A 16027-nucleotide genomic window follows, 5' to 3' on the forward strand; every position below is an offset into this window, starting at 1 on the left:
TAAACCTTGACAGTCACAGCAGCACTGTTACAGTGTGCAAAGAAAATTGTCAAACAACAATGCCAGACAACATTTCATTGTTGTAAATACAGAGTTTTGTTTCATGTTCGCTTTCCTTTTATGATTATATCAGGGAAACCTCAGACTATCTTTTAGGAACAAACATAAAAAATTAGATATATGCACAGACAAGGAAAGTTGAAGTTTTGGCATTAAATATGGACAACCAATCTTCTCTTCTTTATTTCAATGACAAAATTTTCCAACAAAACGGTTCTCTTCCTACTACCATCTAGACCAAAATCCTACAGAACACATCTGGAATTTTGCAAACAATAAGATCCACAGTCTTAAAATGTCAGGCATATCACTTGCTAACCTGAAAAAATAACAGCTGATACTTTCACTTAGATAAATGTTGTGTGTCACCCAGGATGGTGCAAGTCTTGTGACATAAGGCTATGTCAGCAACTTCTATGTCAATTTCGATTATTTTATTTTCAAGCATCTTTCCAGTTGCCTCACAAAACTGAATGGTACTGCTTCCAGACCTTGCACCAGAGAACAATTTGAGATGGTCACTGGAAATCAAACCAGGGACCCTGGTGTTTCTAGGCAATAATGATAGTCACCAGACCCCACTGCCAATTTGATTATGCAGCTGTGAAATTAGTTTTTGCTCTTGTGACATTAGAAAACCAGAAAAGTCAAGTATTATTCCTAAAAAGTGCATGATGAGCACTAGAGGAGAGAGATTTTAACCAACAAGGAAACTGGAAATATGATACAATCAGTTGGCAGAGATTTGAACACTGTGCAGTGTACCTCTGAAGCAAGTGATGTTTACACGAATCACAGTCTGTCCTAACCTAAAACCTTCTTATTCAAAGTCACCATTTATTAATTTCAGATGGTGGTTCTCACTCTAATAGAGAAGCAATGGACAACTCTAACAGAATTTGGTGTTAAAACAAAACCAGCAAACAGAATTCATAAAACACTAATAAATACTGTACCTACAGTGAAATACTGGAGAGAAAATTTTTTCCATTCAATAAAAGTCTTGGATAACGGATTGCCATCAAAGAAACAGTACTGTGCAAATGACAGTATCAATAAGCCATACAAGTGCAGAAGTGGTTGCAGCAATAGTATACTGTTATTTCTTGTTATGTTTCTCTCAGTGTTGAGTGGCAGTTCTTCACTCAAGGCTTCAGCTGGTGGGGAAAGAGACAGTATTTTCAAGATGAGGTTTTTATCGAGAAGGAAACTACTGCTCACTTGAAAGTAGCCAATGAAATTTTAGATTTATTTCTTAGAGTGATTCACAACTGCCACTCACTGCATCAATTATTGATTCTCTGCAAGTCTTCCCTTATTTTGCTACTTACCTCTGGTGTTGAATTTTCCCTATAGATAATAGCATCATATGTGAACAGTCATATGGAGCTTCCGACACTAGTAACATAGTATTTATTTATTTTTAGTTATGCAGCATGTATACATTTTTGTTTACCTTATTTGACTTATGAGATGTTCTTCAGCTTCACTGTAAAGAACTGAAAATTTGTCACTCCCATAGTAACAGCAGGTACAAGAAGTGAAGTATGCCAACTGAACATAATCCAGAAAATCAGAAAGGTCTGTTACATGGCATGATAGATAACCTTTACTGTTTAACTATGTTATGAAAGTATGACAAAAGTCTATAATTCATACCTTCATAGCCACCAAAATAGTACAATTTTTATGAAGAAAATCAACAAAGATTTAAGTATGCTGTCTAACTTTTATGGATGACTTGGCAATAACTTACAAGCTATTCTAGGAATTTTCATTGATAAAAAAGTTGAAGACCTTTTTCGAAAGGAAAAAGCAGCAAAATACATGCTAACAAAAGTAGGTAAAGTAAGTTAAGTAAAAAAGTTGAAATGCCATGCAGAAATCGGTAATTAGAGACATTCCTAAAATTTCTCTAAGTATTTCTAGCCACACATTCCTACCCCTTATCTAAACCACCATTTTAAGATGAGCAGTCCCCTATATTAGCATTATTGTTGTTGCTGTTGTTATTGTTGCTCTTGTTGTTGTGAATGCACACATATTTTGTACTGGAATGTTTTATTACAGCGAACAATATACACTGAGGCTACACAGTAGCCAAGGTCTATAACAGTATCTGAGAAGTTGCAAACGGAAGTGATCATACACACTTAAAATTCTCCACCATTCAGATACTGTAATTTATAACAACTCTTACAAAAAAGAGAACAGTTTTTCATCATGTACATAAGTATTCTGCTCACTACAGCATTCCACAGTATATATGACAAAACAGACTGAATTATGATTACGATCAATCATATATGTACATAAATAAGCAATATATATCACAGTATCCCTGAATGAACGATATTATAAAGGAGATCCAAACCTCTTTCTCTCTCCTTTCTTTCTCATTCAAAAAGGAGAAACACCTGACTATGTTTGCTACTGCATATCATCATTATGCAAGAATTCTGGATTTTGTGAACTGAAGATAATTGTCTTTTCTGCAAATCAATTCGTTTTGAATTTAGCATTTCTTGTGTAACTTTTGATGAAACTATGCTATTTCCAAAAAGGCACCAACAATCATCATCTCATTCACAAGAGAATGTCTAATTTACCTATATTAATACAGTTTATATTGTTTTCAAGTGGACTATTTAGCTTGTTATGTTTGGTCTGTTTTGTGTTCTTGAATGTATCATATATTTCAACAGAGAAGAAATGGCACCTGATCCAAAGACATCAATGTCAACAAAATCTTTACAATTCTGTTATTGCTGTAAAGCTGAAGGAAAGGCCAGAATTGCAGGAATAATTCAATTTTTTGGACGGGGCAACATAACTGGCGTTAGAAACAGTCTATTTTTAAGGTAGTAGCATTCAAACTCACAGCTTCATAAGTAATACACAAATACTTAATTAAAAGGTTGGTGCGTTTAATATAAACAGACGTTCCTCTTCTTTCTTAATCCAACGCAGAAGTTTATTGACTGCATTAATTGCACTGAGCTTTGTAACCAATGGTTCGAATGTTATATAGAGCTCGAACCCTGTAGTAACCTGAAAAATGAAAAGATAAAGTCAATATAATTACTACAAAGGCCAGCCTAAAGGATTAATTTCGGTAAATCAAAAATTATACTTTACAGATTAAATTATGATGATAAAACTGTGGGTTAGACCGCTATCTGAACACAGATCCACAACTCCCTCTCAGAAGCATCCTACAATTAACATCACACTAACACACTATCGACCAACTCAGAGCTGTAACTTCCATTGACTCTGCCTCTTTCCTTCCAGACTCTGCTTAGTGGAAAGATCTTTTCTCAGAAATAACCATGAGGCTTTGGATATGCCATTGCAATATTTGGAAGCAAACGGGAAGAGTCCAAGGCAAGCTGAGGTTTTGAGTTAGTCCACGAGGCATTATGAAGTAATTGATCCCATAAAAGGCAGGGATCTAGTTTCAAAAACACGGCCAGCATAAAGTTTTAATTTTTCACATGTTAGATACGCAACAACACTCTGCAGAAAGTGAAAGTTCTTCCATAAGTGTATACTAAACTATATCACATGGAAACCATTAGAAAATATAGCACAGATATCATTCTTTCTTTTGCGATAATGTAACAGGATGAATGACCAAAGATTTCCAAGTTGTACCAGTAGAGTCAACACACATGTTCTGTACCAAATAAGCCTTCCCATCCTCTGTAACAACATAAATTCAGTTGCTTACTAGACTTATATAATAACCTAACTAACTCATTACCAACGTTAATTCTGAAACTTGCAGTGAAAGATGTTTCAACATGCCTGACCTCATTACTCTTTCAGAGAGAAAGAGAGAGAGAGAGAGAGAGAGAGAGAGAGAGAGAGAGAGAGAGAGAGAATCATGTCAGAAACCCATCACAGTATGAGAAAGTAGATGTTAAGACAAGGTACCACAACCCACAAAGCAATTCAATCTAACTCTAAAGATCTGTGGTGAGCCATATCAAGAACCGTAGTCACAGTTGAGCTCACCTAAACAAATAGCATCTGCTCCCAATAACACTCAACACACAACAGCTGGTGATTTACCCTATCTTAGTATGTGAGAAAGTTATAACTTTATACAAATTTTAAGCAAGCTGTCTTGGACTGAATATTTTTTCTACTAAAAAAGTTTCATGTTTTACAGCTGTTGAAGAGGAAATAATTACAGAAAAATTTACAAAAACATACTGAGATGTGTGCTGGGAAGATGCATCCTCTGACATGTACCACTGATGCATAAACTGAAAAAAATTTAAATGATGACACCAAATGTGATTTTGATGACTTTGAAAAACAGTTGCTGCAACTAGAAACAGACAATGTAAGAGCCCTTTGGGGGAAATCGTTTAGCTGACATGGCCATGGGCAGTTCCCTGTTAACAGGCATTTCATGTAAGTTAAACGTTTTCATAGATGAACAATGGAACTGAAACACTGTTGGACTTGGACACATTCTGCTAGTGTGTAGCACTTGAAAAATTTTCAACAGTAGTTCGACTTGGAATCATTCAAAGTTGGGGGACTACAAATTTAGGCAGACAGTGCTAAGCTTTGAAATTAAAGTTCAGGCTTTAATTACTTGTTGTGAAGTGGGATGTGATAGAGAATTGAACATTGAGCATTAATTAACAGCCATCCGGAACATGCGTGACTCACAATGTGCTGTTATGTGTTGAAAGTACAATAAATTCAATTTATTCTGCTAAATTCTGAGACAATCCTTGGCAGTTTAGTTGACATACGTCATTGTTCCAAGATCTGATGAACTTCTTAATTTTTTTTGTGAGCTTACAGTATAAGTGAGCACCTCTTCTGCAGGAGCCACAGACATCCATAAAAATTTAAGCCCTCAGTAGGAGCAGCTAGATGGCAATATACATCCCTTATAAAGCTCACTTTTATGATTTATCTAGGTACTTTGCATTTACTTACAAATCTGTTCAGCCCACAAACAAGTCTATATCTTTCACAGACAAAATGCGATATCTTAATGGTTTTAAATATTTCATTACAAGAGAATTACTTGTTTTCTCTGAAAATTATGGTAGTGAAAAAAAGAAAGATTCCTGGATGTTTAGTTCTCCTATTAGATTCTACAGAGTTTGGTCCTTTCTAAAAATTTTGTGTAAGGTTCTTCACAGTCATATTCTATTAAACTTAAAACACCACTGACACCTTTGCCAATGACCCTAGCAACACTGTAATCTTATCTATCTCCTATGAGACATTACCTACAAACAAATCCGGGGTATGGCTATGGGCACCTGCATGGCACCATCCTATGCCAACCTCTTCATGGGTGATCTAAAGGAATCCTTCCTAAACACCCAGAATCCTAAACCCCTCACGTGGTTCACATTCATTTATGACATATTTGCTATCTGGATCGAAGGTGAGGACACCCTATCCACATTCCTCCAGAACCTCAACAATTTCTCCCCCATTTGCTTCACCTGGTCCTACTGCACAAAACAAGCCACCTTCCTAGATGTTGACTTCCACCTCAGAGATGGCTACATCAGTACCTCCATCCATATAAAAACTACTGACCTCCTCTTCGACAGATGCCACCCATTCCATACCAAGAAGTCCCTTCCATACAGCCTAGTTATCTGGATCTCCCAAAGTCCCGCAGTCCGGCCACAAATGAGCATTCCCCTCGTAACTTAGTACCACCCAGGACTGGAGCAACTGAATTACATTCTTTGCCAGGTTTTTGATTACCTCTTATCATGCCCTGAAATGAGAAGTGTCGTGCCCACTATCCTTCCCACTCCTCCAACAGTGGTCTTCCGCCGTCCACCGAACCTACACAATATACTCGTCCATCCTTACACAACCTCTGCTCCCAATCCCTTACCTCATGGCTCATACCCCTATAATAGACCCAGATGCAAGACCTGTCCCATACATCCTCCTACCACCACCTACTCCAGTCCAGTCCAGTCACTAACATCACCTAGATCCCATCAAAGGCTGGGCTATCTGTGAAACCAGTCATGTGATTTCAAAGCTAAGCTGCAACCACTGTGCTACATTCTGTGTAGGCATGCCAACCAACAAGCTGTCTGTCCACATGAATGGCCACCGACAAACTGTGGCCAAGAAACAAGTGGACCGCCCTGTTGCTGAACACACTGTCAAACATGATATCCTTCATTTCAATGACTGCTTCACAGCCTGTGCCATATGGATCCTTCCCACCAACACTAGCTTGTCTGAACTGCACAGGTGGAACTTTCCCTGCAATACATCTTACGTTCCCATAACTCTTCTAGCCTCAACCTTCGTTAGTCACTGTCCTCACCCATCCAGCCCCCTCCCTGATCCCATTCCAGTGCTACACAATGATCATTTCACCACCACACCCAGTCCTTTTATTTCTTTTTATCTCTCTCCTTTCCACTATCCTCCCCCCCTTTCCCACCTCTCCCCTGCCCTGTGTCTAAATTGCAGCATTTCACAGTCTGCCACCCCAACCATACTACCCCTCTCCCACCCCGCCCCAGCCTCCTCCTTAACCCCAACCAGTCGCCACTTCCATCATGCACTGGTGCTACTCACAGTGTGTTTTCAGTTGTCTGGAACAGCAGAGTTGTTTGTTTGTGTGTGTGTGTGTGTGTGTGTGTGTGTGTGTGTGTGTGTGTGTGTGTGTGTGTGTGTGTGTGTGTGTGTGTTGCTGACAAAGACATTAATGGCCAAAAGCTATGATCGTGTGAATCTTTTTGTAGTGCCTAACGCAACTCAGCATCTCCGCTATATGGTGAGTAGCAGCTTTCCTTCTCTAATACTGTTACTATCTCCTACGATATGATATCGGTTTATGAGGTGATATGGGTACTCCACTTTTTAAAAAAAAGGTTTTGTGTAACAACTCACTGAACACTGTCAAAAGCTTTTTCGAAGCCTATAAATGATAAATGTGTTTCCTAGTCTAATTCTCTTCTTTTTTATTTTGAATACAGCATATGTCCTTTCCAAAAACTAGTCCCTGGCTTTTTTGACTAAAACATTGCAATACATTTTAGTCAATAATTTAAAATTCCTCTGTAATTACTATCCTCAGATACAGGGGTTGGACAAAAACATGGAAACATCACAAGAAATGCACGTTGTTGTGGTCTTCAGTCCTGAGACTGGTTTGATGCAGCTCTCCATGCTACTCTAGCCTGTGCAAGCTTCTTCATCTCCCAGTACTTACTGCAACCTACATCCTTCTGATTCTGCTTAGTGTATTCATCTCTTGGTCTCCCTCTATGACTTTTACCCTCCAAACTGCCCCCCAATTCTAAATTTGTGATTCCTTGATGCTTCAGAACATGCCCTACCAACCGGTCCCTTCTATTGTCAAGTTGTGCCCCAAACTCCTCTTCTCCCCAATTCTATTCAATACCTCCTCATTAGTTATGTGATCTACCCATCTAATCTCCAGCATTCTTCTGTAGCATCACATTTTGAAAACTTCTATTCTCTTCTTCTCCAAACTATTTATCGTCCATGTTTCACTTCCATACATGGCTACACTCCATACAAATACTTTCAGAAACGACTTCCTGACACTTAAATCTATACCCGATGTTAACAAATTTCTCTGCTTCAGAAACGCTTTCCTTGCCACTGCCAGTCTACATTTTATATCCTCTCTACTTCAACCACCATCAATTATTTTGCTCCCAAAATAGCAAAACTCCTTTACCACTTTAAGTGCCTCAGTTCCTAATCTAATTCCCTCAGCATCACCCGACTTAATTCGACTACATTCCATTATCCTCGTTTTGCTTTTGTTGATGTTCATCTTATATCCTCCTTTCAAGACACTATCCATTCCGTTCAACTGCTCTTCCAAGTCCTTTGCTGTCTCTGACAGAATTACGTCATCTGCGAACCTCAAAGTTTTTATTTCTTCTCCATGGATTTTAATACCTACTCCGAATTTTTCTTTTGTTTGCTTTACTGCTTGCTCAATATACATACTGAATAACATCGAGGAGAGGCTACAATCCTGTCTCACTCCCTTCCCAACCACTGCTTCCCTTTCATGCCCCTCAACTCTTATAACTGCCATCCGGTTTCTGTACAAATTGTAAATAGCATTTCGCTCCCTGTATTTTACCCGTCACCTATACAATTTGAAAGAGAGTATTCCAGTCAACACTGTCAAAAGCTTTCTCTGAGTCTACAAATGCTAGAAACATAGGTTTGCCTTTCCTTTATCTATTTTATAAGATAAGTCATAGGGTCAGTATTGCCTCACGTGTTCCAACATTTCTACGGAATCAAAACTGATCTTCCCCGAGGTCGGCTTCTACCAGTTTTTCCATTTGTCTGTAAATAATTCGCGTTAGTATTTTGCAGCTGTGGCTTATTAAACTGATAGTTCGGTAATTCTCACATCTGTCTACACCTGCTTTCTTTGGGATTGGAATTATTATATTCTTCTTGAAGTCTGAGGGTATTTCACCTGTCTCACACATCTTGCTCACCAGATGGTAGAGTTTGTCAGGACTGGCTCTCCCAAGACCGTCAGTAGTTCTAATTGAATGTTGTCTACTCCCAGGGCCTTGTTTCGACTCAGGTCTTTCAGTGCTCTGTCAAACTCTTCACGCAGTATCGCATCTCCCATTTCATCTTCATCTACACCCTCTTCCATTTCCATAATATTGTCCTCAAGTACATCACCCTTGTATAGACCCTCTATATACTCCTTCCACCTTTCTGCTTTCCCTTCTTTGCTTAGAACTGGGTTTCCAACTGAGCTCTTTATATTCGTACAAGTGGTTCTCCTTTCTCCAAAGGTCTCTCTAATTTTCCTGTAGGCAGTATCTATCTTACCCCTAGTGAGAGAAGCCTCTACATCCTTACATTTGTCCTCTAGCCATCCCTGCTTAGCCATTTTGCACTTCCTGTCGATCTCATTTTTGAGATGTTTGTATTCCTTTTTGGCTGCTTCATTTACTGCGTTTTTTTTTATATTTTCTCCTTTCATCAATTAAATTCAATATTTCTTCAGTTACCCAAGTATATCTACTAGCTCTCGTCTTTTTTACCTACTTGATCCTCTGATGCCTTCAATACTTCATCCATCAGAGCTACCCATTCTTCTACTGTACTCCTTTCCGCCATTCCTGTCAATTGTCCCCTTATACTCTCCCTGAAACTCTGTACAACCTCTGGTTTAGTCAGTTTATCCAGGTCCCATCTCCTTAAATTCCCACCTTTTTGCAGTTTCTTCAGTTTTAATCTGCAGTTCATAACCAATAGATTGTGGTCGGAGTCCACATCTGCCCCTGGAAATGTCTTACAATTTAAAACCTGGTTCCTAAATCTCTGTCTTACCATTATATAATCTACCTAATACCTTCTAGTACCTCCAGGATTCTTCCAAGAAATGCACACTTTAACATAAATGCAGATGGTGGTTAAGCCTACAAGTTGTATTTGACTTCAAATGGCACCTGTTCAATGTCGTCAATATGCTGCAAGTGTCGGTCGTGGTCAGAACAGTGTTCTTTGTAGTTGTGAGTGTACATTATGTCAGAGCTAAGAGAATTCAAATGTGGGCAAATTGTTGGTGCTTGTATGGTGGGTGCTTCCACAACCAACGTCACTGAAGTGTTTGATGTTTCAAGAGTCACTGTATCAAAGATTTACACCACATACGGGGAAAATGGAAAAACTTCACATACTAAGTTACAACACAGATAAAAATGTGTGTTGATTGAGCATGACGGATTGTCATTGAAAAGGATTGTGATGAAAAAAAAGAGGACAGAGCAGCTGCAAAAATCACTGGAGATCTGAATGTCGCATTCACAAATCTTTTTAGTGGCAAAACATCATGAAGGGAGTTCCAAAAGCAGGAAACTGCAGGACGAGCTGGAATTCCAAAACCACTCATCAGTGATGCAGATGCCCGTAACAAGGAAAACATGGAGCCAGAGTCATAAAAAATGGATCATGAAGCAATGGAAGAAAGACATTTGGTCTAATGAGTTATCACACACTTCCCAACTTCAGGCTGAGTTTACATCCAAAGAGTGAAACCTTGTGATGGTTCAGTGACGATCTGGGCAGCCATACCGTTGTTTTCCATGGGCCCCAAAGTATAACATCTGTCAAGGATTATGTGAAAATTTTGGCTGATCAGGTCCATCCCATGGTACAATGTTTGTTCTCCAATGATGGTGCTGTGTTCCAAGACAAGAGGTCCCAGACTCACAGCTCACGTCATCCAGAACTGATTTTGTGAACATGAGGATGGGTTATCACATCAACACATCTCAATGTTATTTGGCCTTTGTGGTCTACTATGGAGAAAAGAATGCATAATCACTACCCATCTCCATCACTGCTACCTGAACCTGCCACTATTTTGCAGGAAAAATAGTATCCTGTTAACCATGGTTTCTGTACTTGAGTGAACACTTATTTCCCTTGTCTCAGCTTCAAAAAAAAAAAAAAAAAAAAAGCTTTTAAGAAAGGGTATATTCATTGATAAAAAGCAGAGTTTAGTGAGAAATACATGTAGCAACTGCTCAGTTAAAATTCCAACTATGACACAAGCAATGCAAAAACTGTAGGTTTGGTACTCAAGATGCTGATTTAAATGAAATTTTGTTTTTGCTAAGTTACTGTGTAACATATAACGTAAGTCAAATGTTAATCTCATTTGTGGAAGGATTTTGTTTTTATGCATTTTTAAAGTAATTATAATCTGTGTGATTTATTAAAATTGTATAACTGGTGTTTGTGAAGTTAAAAAGCTGTTTGTGTCAAATGATTTATCACCAATGGAAGTTCATAACAAAGTTGGTAAGCATTTATATGGATTCTGATGCTTTTTTTAAGTAATTAAAAAAAATGGATGACTGTATTCATATGTGCCCATACTTCTATTGAAGATATCTTATGTGGAATATGATGTAAAAACTGCAGTCACAGCTAACAACATCCACAATTTGAGCAATATGGTACTGAATGACACTGATTAAAAGTGTACAGAGTAGCTTATGCCCTAAATATGCCAGAATATGGTGCATTTTCCATTAAGAATCAACTATGGGAAATCTTTGTGCAAAATAGGCACTATGTTTGTTGAATGTAAACCATAAGAAAATGAGGAAGCAAATCTTGCAGTAAAGGTTTTAACATATTAAGAGGAATCCAACAGATTTTGTGTACAAGTTTGTTACTGTGGATGTAATTTGAGTTTACCACTTCACTTCAGAAACAGTGTAGCCCAATGGAAAAGACGTAAAATCATCTTTTATCTGGATCTACACTCCGCAAACCACCTTGGCATTTGTGGCAGAGGGTATGTCCTGTAGCAGTCTTTCTTACTCCTATCTTGTTCCAATAACTCTCTTTAAGAATGCAAAATGCATGATTAACAAAAACTTTTGACTCTAGCTACCAGAATCTTTAGGTCTGAAGTTCACTGAGAAAATACCATGCTTCTATGGCCTTTATCAGTATGGAAAGTTTGGAAGGTGATACAATTTTTAAACAAAAATACAATTAAGAAAAAAAGAAATCTGTGCAGACAGTACAGTTTACACAAGTGACGCAGTAGAAAACTGTTGAAAGAAGGCGTCGATCGGTCTAGCAGGTGTAAACAGTTCCAATAAAAGTTAAGTGAAAAGTGGTGATAACTGCAAGTTATATAACAAAAAGAGTCAGGAAAAGTATCCAGTGCAAATATTGTAAATGGTGGTTTCACAAAAACTGTCGCAAAATAAACATAAAATTAATAATTGTGGACTACTAGTGGTTGTGTGATGCGTGTGTAACAGAAACGTGTGAAAAGAAGTATATGAACATTATCAGAGCCAAGGATTCAATAACTGAAATGTTGCAAGGTGATACTGAAGCGCTACAAATAAAGTGTGCTGCTTTAGAACACACATGCAAAATCGTGGGGAGCAGCAATAATCTTAAAGTGAATGAAAACAAATGTACTGTAACTGTTAAATCACGTAAACCCAAGAAATGTACTGCAGCTGAAAAAATAGAACATGACAATTCAGGAAAGAGTAGTGTAAGAATAGCAGATGAGCACCAACGTTCCATAAATATTCAAAACCTGGAGGGAAAAAAGCAGCTTGTGTCTGACAATGCTGAAGGCACCTCTGCAGTGTTAAAAATCACAAAAACAAACAAAATTTCCAAAGAGCAATTCTTCAGCCACGCAAAAACAAATACATCATGCATTCAAATTAAAAATATTTGGAGACAGCCATGCCCGCAATGTTTCAAACTTTGTATCAAACTCTGCTTAGGAGAACGTGAGTGTGTCAGCTGTTGTTAAGCCTGGAGCAAAATTCAAAAATGTAACCAGCAATATACAAAAAGAATGTGCCAGTTCCACTAAAAGTGACTGTGTTGTTCTCCTAGCGAGATCAAAATGTTTACTGCAGTGAGGCCAGTGCATTTATAAGAAATCTGATCATTATCTTGCAGTTGCAATCAACTACAAATGTGATAGTAGTGAATTTACCTCTGAGGTTTGATCTGGCAGGCTGGTCTTGTGTAAATAGTGAAATTCAACGAACAAATGAAAAATTACAACATTTCTGTTCCAAGTTTAAAAACTTAGGCCTTCTTGATGTCAACAGCTACGAAAACACTATTTTCACAATGCATGGTCAACATTTAAATCTATCTGATAAAAAGAGACTTGCATAAGACATAAACAAAGCTGTTGGCATAATAATTCGTAAAAACTGCTGTGAAAACAGACGGGCTATCGCCCTAAATCCCAACACACAAGGAAATTAGTTGAAAGGGCCAACTCCAACTGGATTTGGCCCAATATCAACAATCCAGAACAGGAGGAAATTCAAAGTGACAAACTAAGAGTATCATTAAGGCTCATGCACTTAAATCTACAATATCTTAGAAATAAGCTCACTGTTTTGCAGAGTTTTGTAAATGATCATTCACCTCATGTAGTTGTGTTAACGACCATGGACTGAAATCTGAGGAAATTATTTACTTTAAACTAGATGGCTATTTACTAGGAAATAGCTACTGTAGACAGCATCATAAAGGTGGAGGTGTAGCAGTATTTGTTAGAGAGCAGCTCAAATTAAATAAATTAAACTATCTAGATCTGTATAATAATGAAGGCTTGACTGAAGTGACAGGCGTCGAACTGCATACAAAGGTTGTGGACAGGGCACAGTGAAACAGAAAATTATTGGGATTTATCGTCCACCCAAATCATAGGTAGGGCATTTCATAGATATTTTTAGTAGAATAGTGGGACACTGTGACCCAAACGAGGTAACAATACTTGGTGACTTGAATATAGAGGCAACATCTTGCAATAACCATAAAAGCAGACTAACAGATACCCTTAACTCCTATAATCTTATGAATGCTGTAAACTCAGATACAAGAATAACTCAGTTTACTTCTAGTAGAACAGACTACATAATACTAAGTAAAGAAGTAAAAGATAGTATTAGATAGTATTAGATGCTGGAATGTGGACTTCCACTACTCAGACCACAAATGTCAATTTGTAGACTATGAACACACAAGCTTCCAAGAAAGGACTCAGGTCGTAGAACATAAAAGAATGCTTAAAGACAAAAACATTAATGCTATTAAAAGTAAACTAGCATCTGAGGAATGGCAACTAGTTCTTCAGCAAAAAAGGTCCGAATACAAATGGGCCAAACTTTATGATATTATTTTACAATATCTTAATTTTTTGCTGCCCAGTGAAAGAAATCAAGAAAGTAGTAACTCACAACCAAAATGTAAAAAACACCAGACTGTCTCTTCCAGCTTACATGATTCAACTCAGGCAAAATATCAAGGATCTAAGTGTGCTACATAACTCAACTAAATTGCAAATATTTAAGGATAAGTAAATTCAAGCTAAAAAACAATTTCAGGGACAGCTCTCAAATTTAAGAAAACAGATCCTAGATAAGGAAATAGCTCAGTCAACAAATATAGGGAAGACTTCATGGAATATAATAGATAGATATTGCAAAGCCACTTCTAAGTTAGATGCTCAAATAGACAGAATCCAATATGAAGGAAACCATATTAATGATCCAGATAAAATCTGCAATATATTTAATGAATATTTTATATCTTCAGCTGTGAATCCAGTTAGTAACACAGGTCTGACTTGGATGGTAAAGCCTTACCCTAGGCTGGAAACAGCTTTTGAATTTAAGGAAGTGAGTGTGGAGGAAATAGGAAAAATAATAAATAACTTAAACAATAAGACCTCATCTGGCTGGGATGGACAGAGTAGTATTATAATTAAAAAATGCAATGAGGAATTAGTTGGAATAGTTACCCATATGGTCAACAGTAGTATCAGGGAGCACACATTTCCAAATTTATTGAAGAAAAGTATAGTTAAACCTGTGCATAAAAAAGGATCGAAAGAAGAGCTATCAAACTTCAGGCTCATATCACTAACACCAATTTTTGGTAAATATTTGAAACTGTTTTGTCGACACAACTTATTTATTATTTTACAAAGAATAATTTACTAGCAGACACACAGCATGGCTTCAGAAAGCATCACAGTACCATTACGGCAGTTACCAAATTTCTCCACAAGGTGTATGATGCCCTGGATGACGGAATGCAGACAGCAGGGGTATTTTTAGACCTTACTAAAGCATTTGACTCAGCAAACTGGAAACTTACAATTAAATGCCACATCCATACAACTACTGATCACTTATCTAACCAATCGTAAGCAGTGTACTAAGCTGAGTTATGAAATTAATGATCAGATCAAACATTTCCAATCCAGCTATGAAACAGTAAAACAAGGTGTATCTCAGGGCTCCGTATTGGGCCCTTTCCTTTTCCTGGTCTACATTAATGATTTAGAGACACATCTGTACTCCCAATTAGTAAGTTATGCAGATGATACATCACTTTTGTTCTTTAGCAAACAAACTAATGACTTCACATTGGCTGCAACTGATGGCTTAAGTCAAATAACTACTTACTTCGATGATCAAGGTCTAAAAGTCAATATTAGCAAATCCCAGCTATTGACATTTAAACCTGGTAATTCATACTAAAGCTGTATTGATAATATAAGTGACATCAAAAAAATAGACACTGACAAATGTAAATTTTTGGGAATATACCTAGACGAAAATCTTAGATGGGTAGAACATATCAATTTTTATGCAATAAAATCAGCAGTTCACTGCACTTAATTAGCAAACTATCAAAATCAGTCTCTGAACAAACATTAAAAACTGCTTATTATGGGACAATATTTGCATATACACTCCTGGAAATGGAAAAAAGAACACATTGACACCGGTGTGTCAGACCCACCATACTTGCTCCGGACACTGCGAGAGGGCTGTACAAGCAATGATCACACGCACGGCACAGCGGACACACCAGGAACCGCGGTGTTGGCCGTCGAATGGCGCTAGCTGCGCAGCATTTGTGCACCGCCGCCGTCAGTGTCAGCCAGTTTGCCGTGGCATACGGAGCTCCATCGCAGTCTTTAACACTGGTAGCATGCCGCGACAGCGTGGACGTGAACCGTATGTGCAGTTGACGGACTTTGAGCTAGGGCGTATAGTGGGCATGCAGGAGGCCGGGTGGACGTACCGCCGAATTGCTCAACACGTGGGGCGTGAGGTCTCCACAGTACATCGATGTTGTCGCCAGTGGTCGGCGGAAGGTGCACGTGCCCGTCGACCTGGGACTGGACCGCAGCGACGCACGGATGCACGCCAAGACCGTAGGATCCTACGCAGTGCCGTAGGGGACCGCACCGCCACTTCCCAGCAAATTAGGGACACTGTTGCTCCTGGGGTATCAGCGAGGACCATTCGCAACTGTCTCCATGAAGCTGGGCTACGGTCCCGCACACCGTTAGGCCGTCTTCCGCTCACGCCCCAACATCGTGCAGCCCGCCTCCAGTGGT

The 16027-nt window shown here is 38.4% G+C and overlaps 1 protein-coding gene across 1 annotated transcript in view; it reads right to left on the reverse strand.

The window, feature by feature from the left end:
* Positions 1-2104: 2104 nt before the first annotated feature.
* Positions 2105-16027, reverse strand: part of LOC126191236 (vacuolar fusion protein MON1 homolog A) — a 106699-nt gene continuing 92776 nt past the window's right edge. The window contains exon 8 of the mRNA XM_049932040.1: positions 2105-3111. Within this exon, the coding sequence (XP_049787997.1) occupies positions 2971-3111 (141 nt within the window). The 3' untranslated portion in view covers positions 2105-2970. The remainder of the gene's footprint in view (positions 3112-16027) is intronic.

The sequence above is a fragment of the Schistocerca cancellata genome, chromosome 6, assembly GCF_023864275.1.
Source record: "Schistocerca cancellata isolate TAMUIC-IGC-003103 chromosome 6, iqSchCanc2.1, whole genome shotgun sequence".
NCBI classification, from domain to species: Eukaryota; Metazoa; Arthropoda; class Insecta; order Orthoptera; family Acrididae; genus Schistocerca; species Schistocerca cancellata.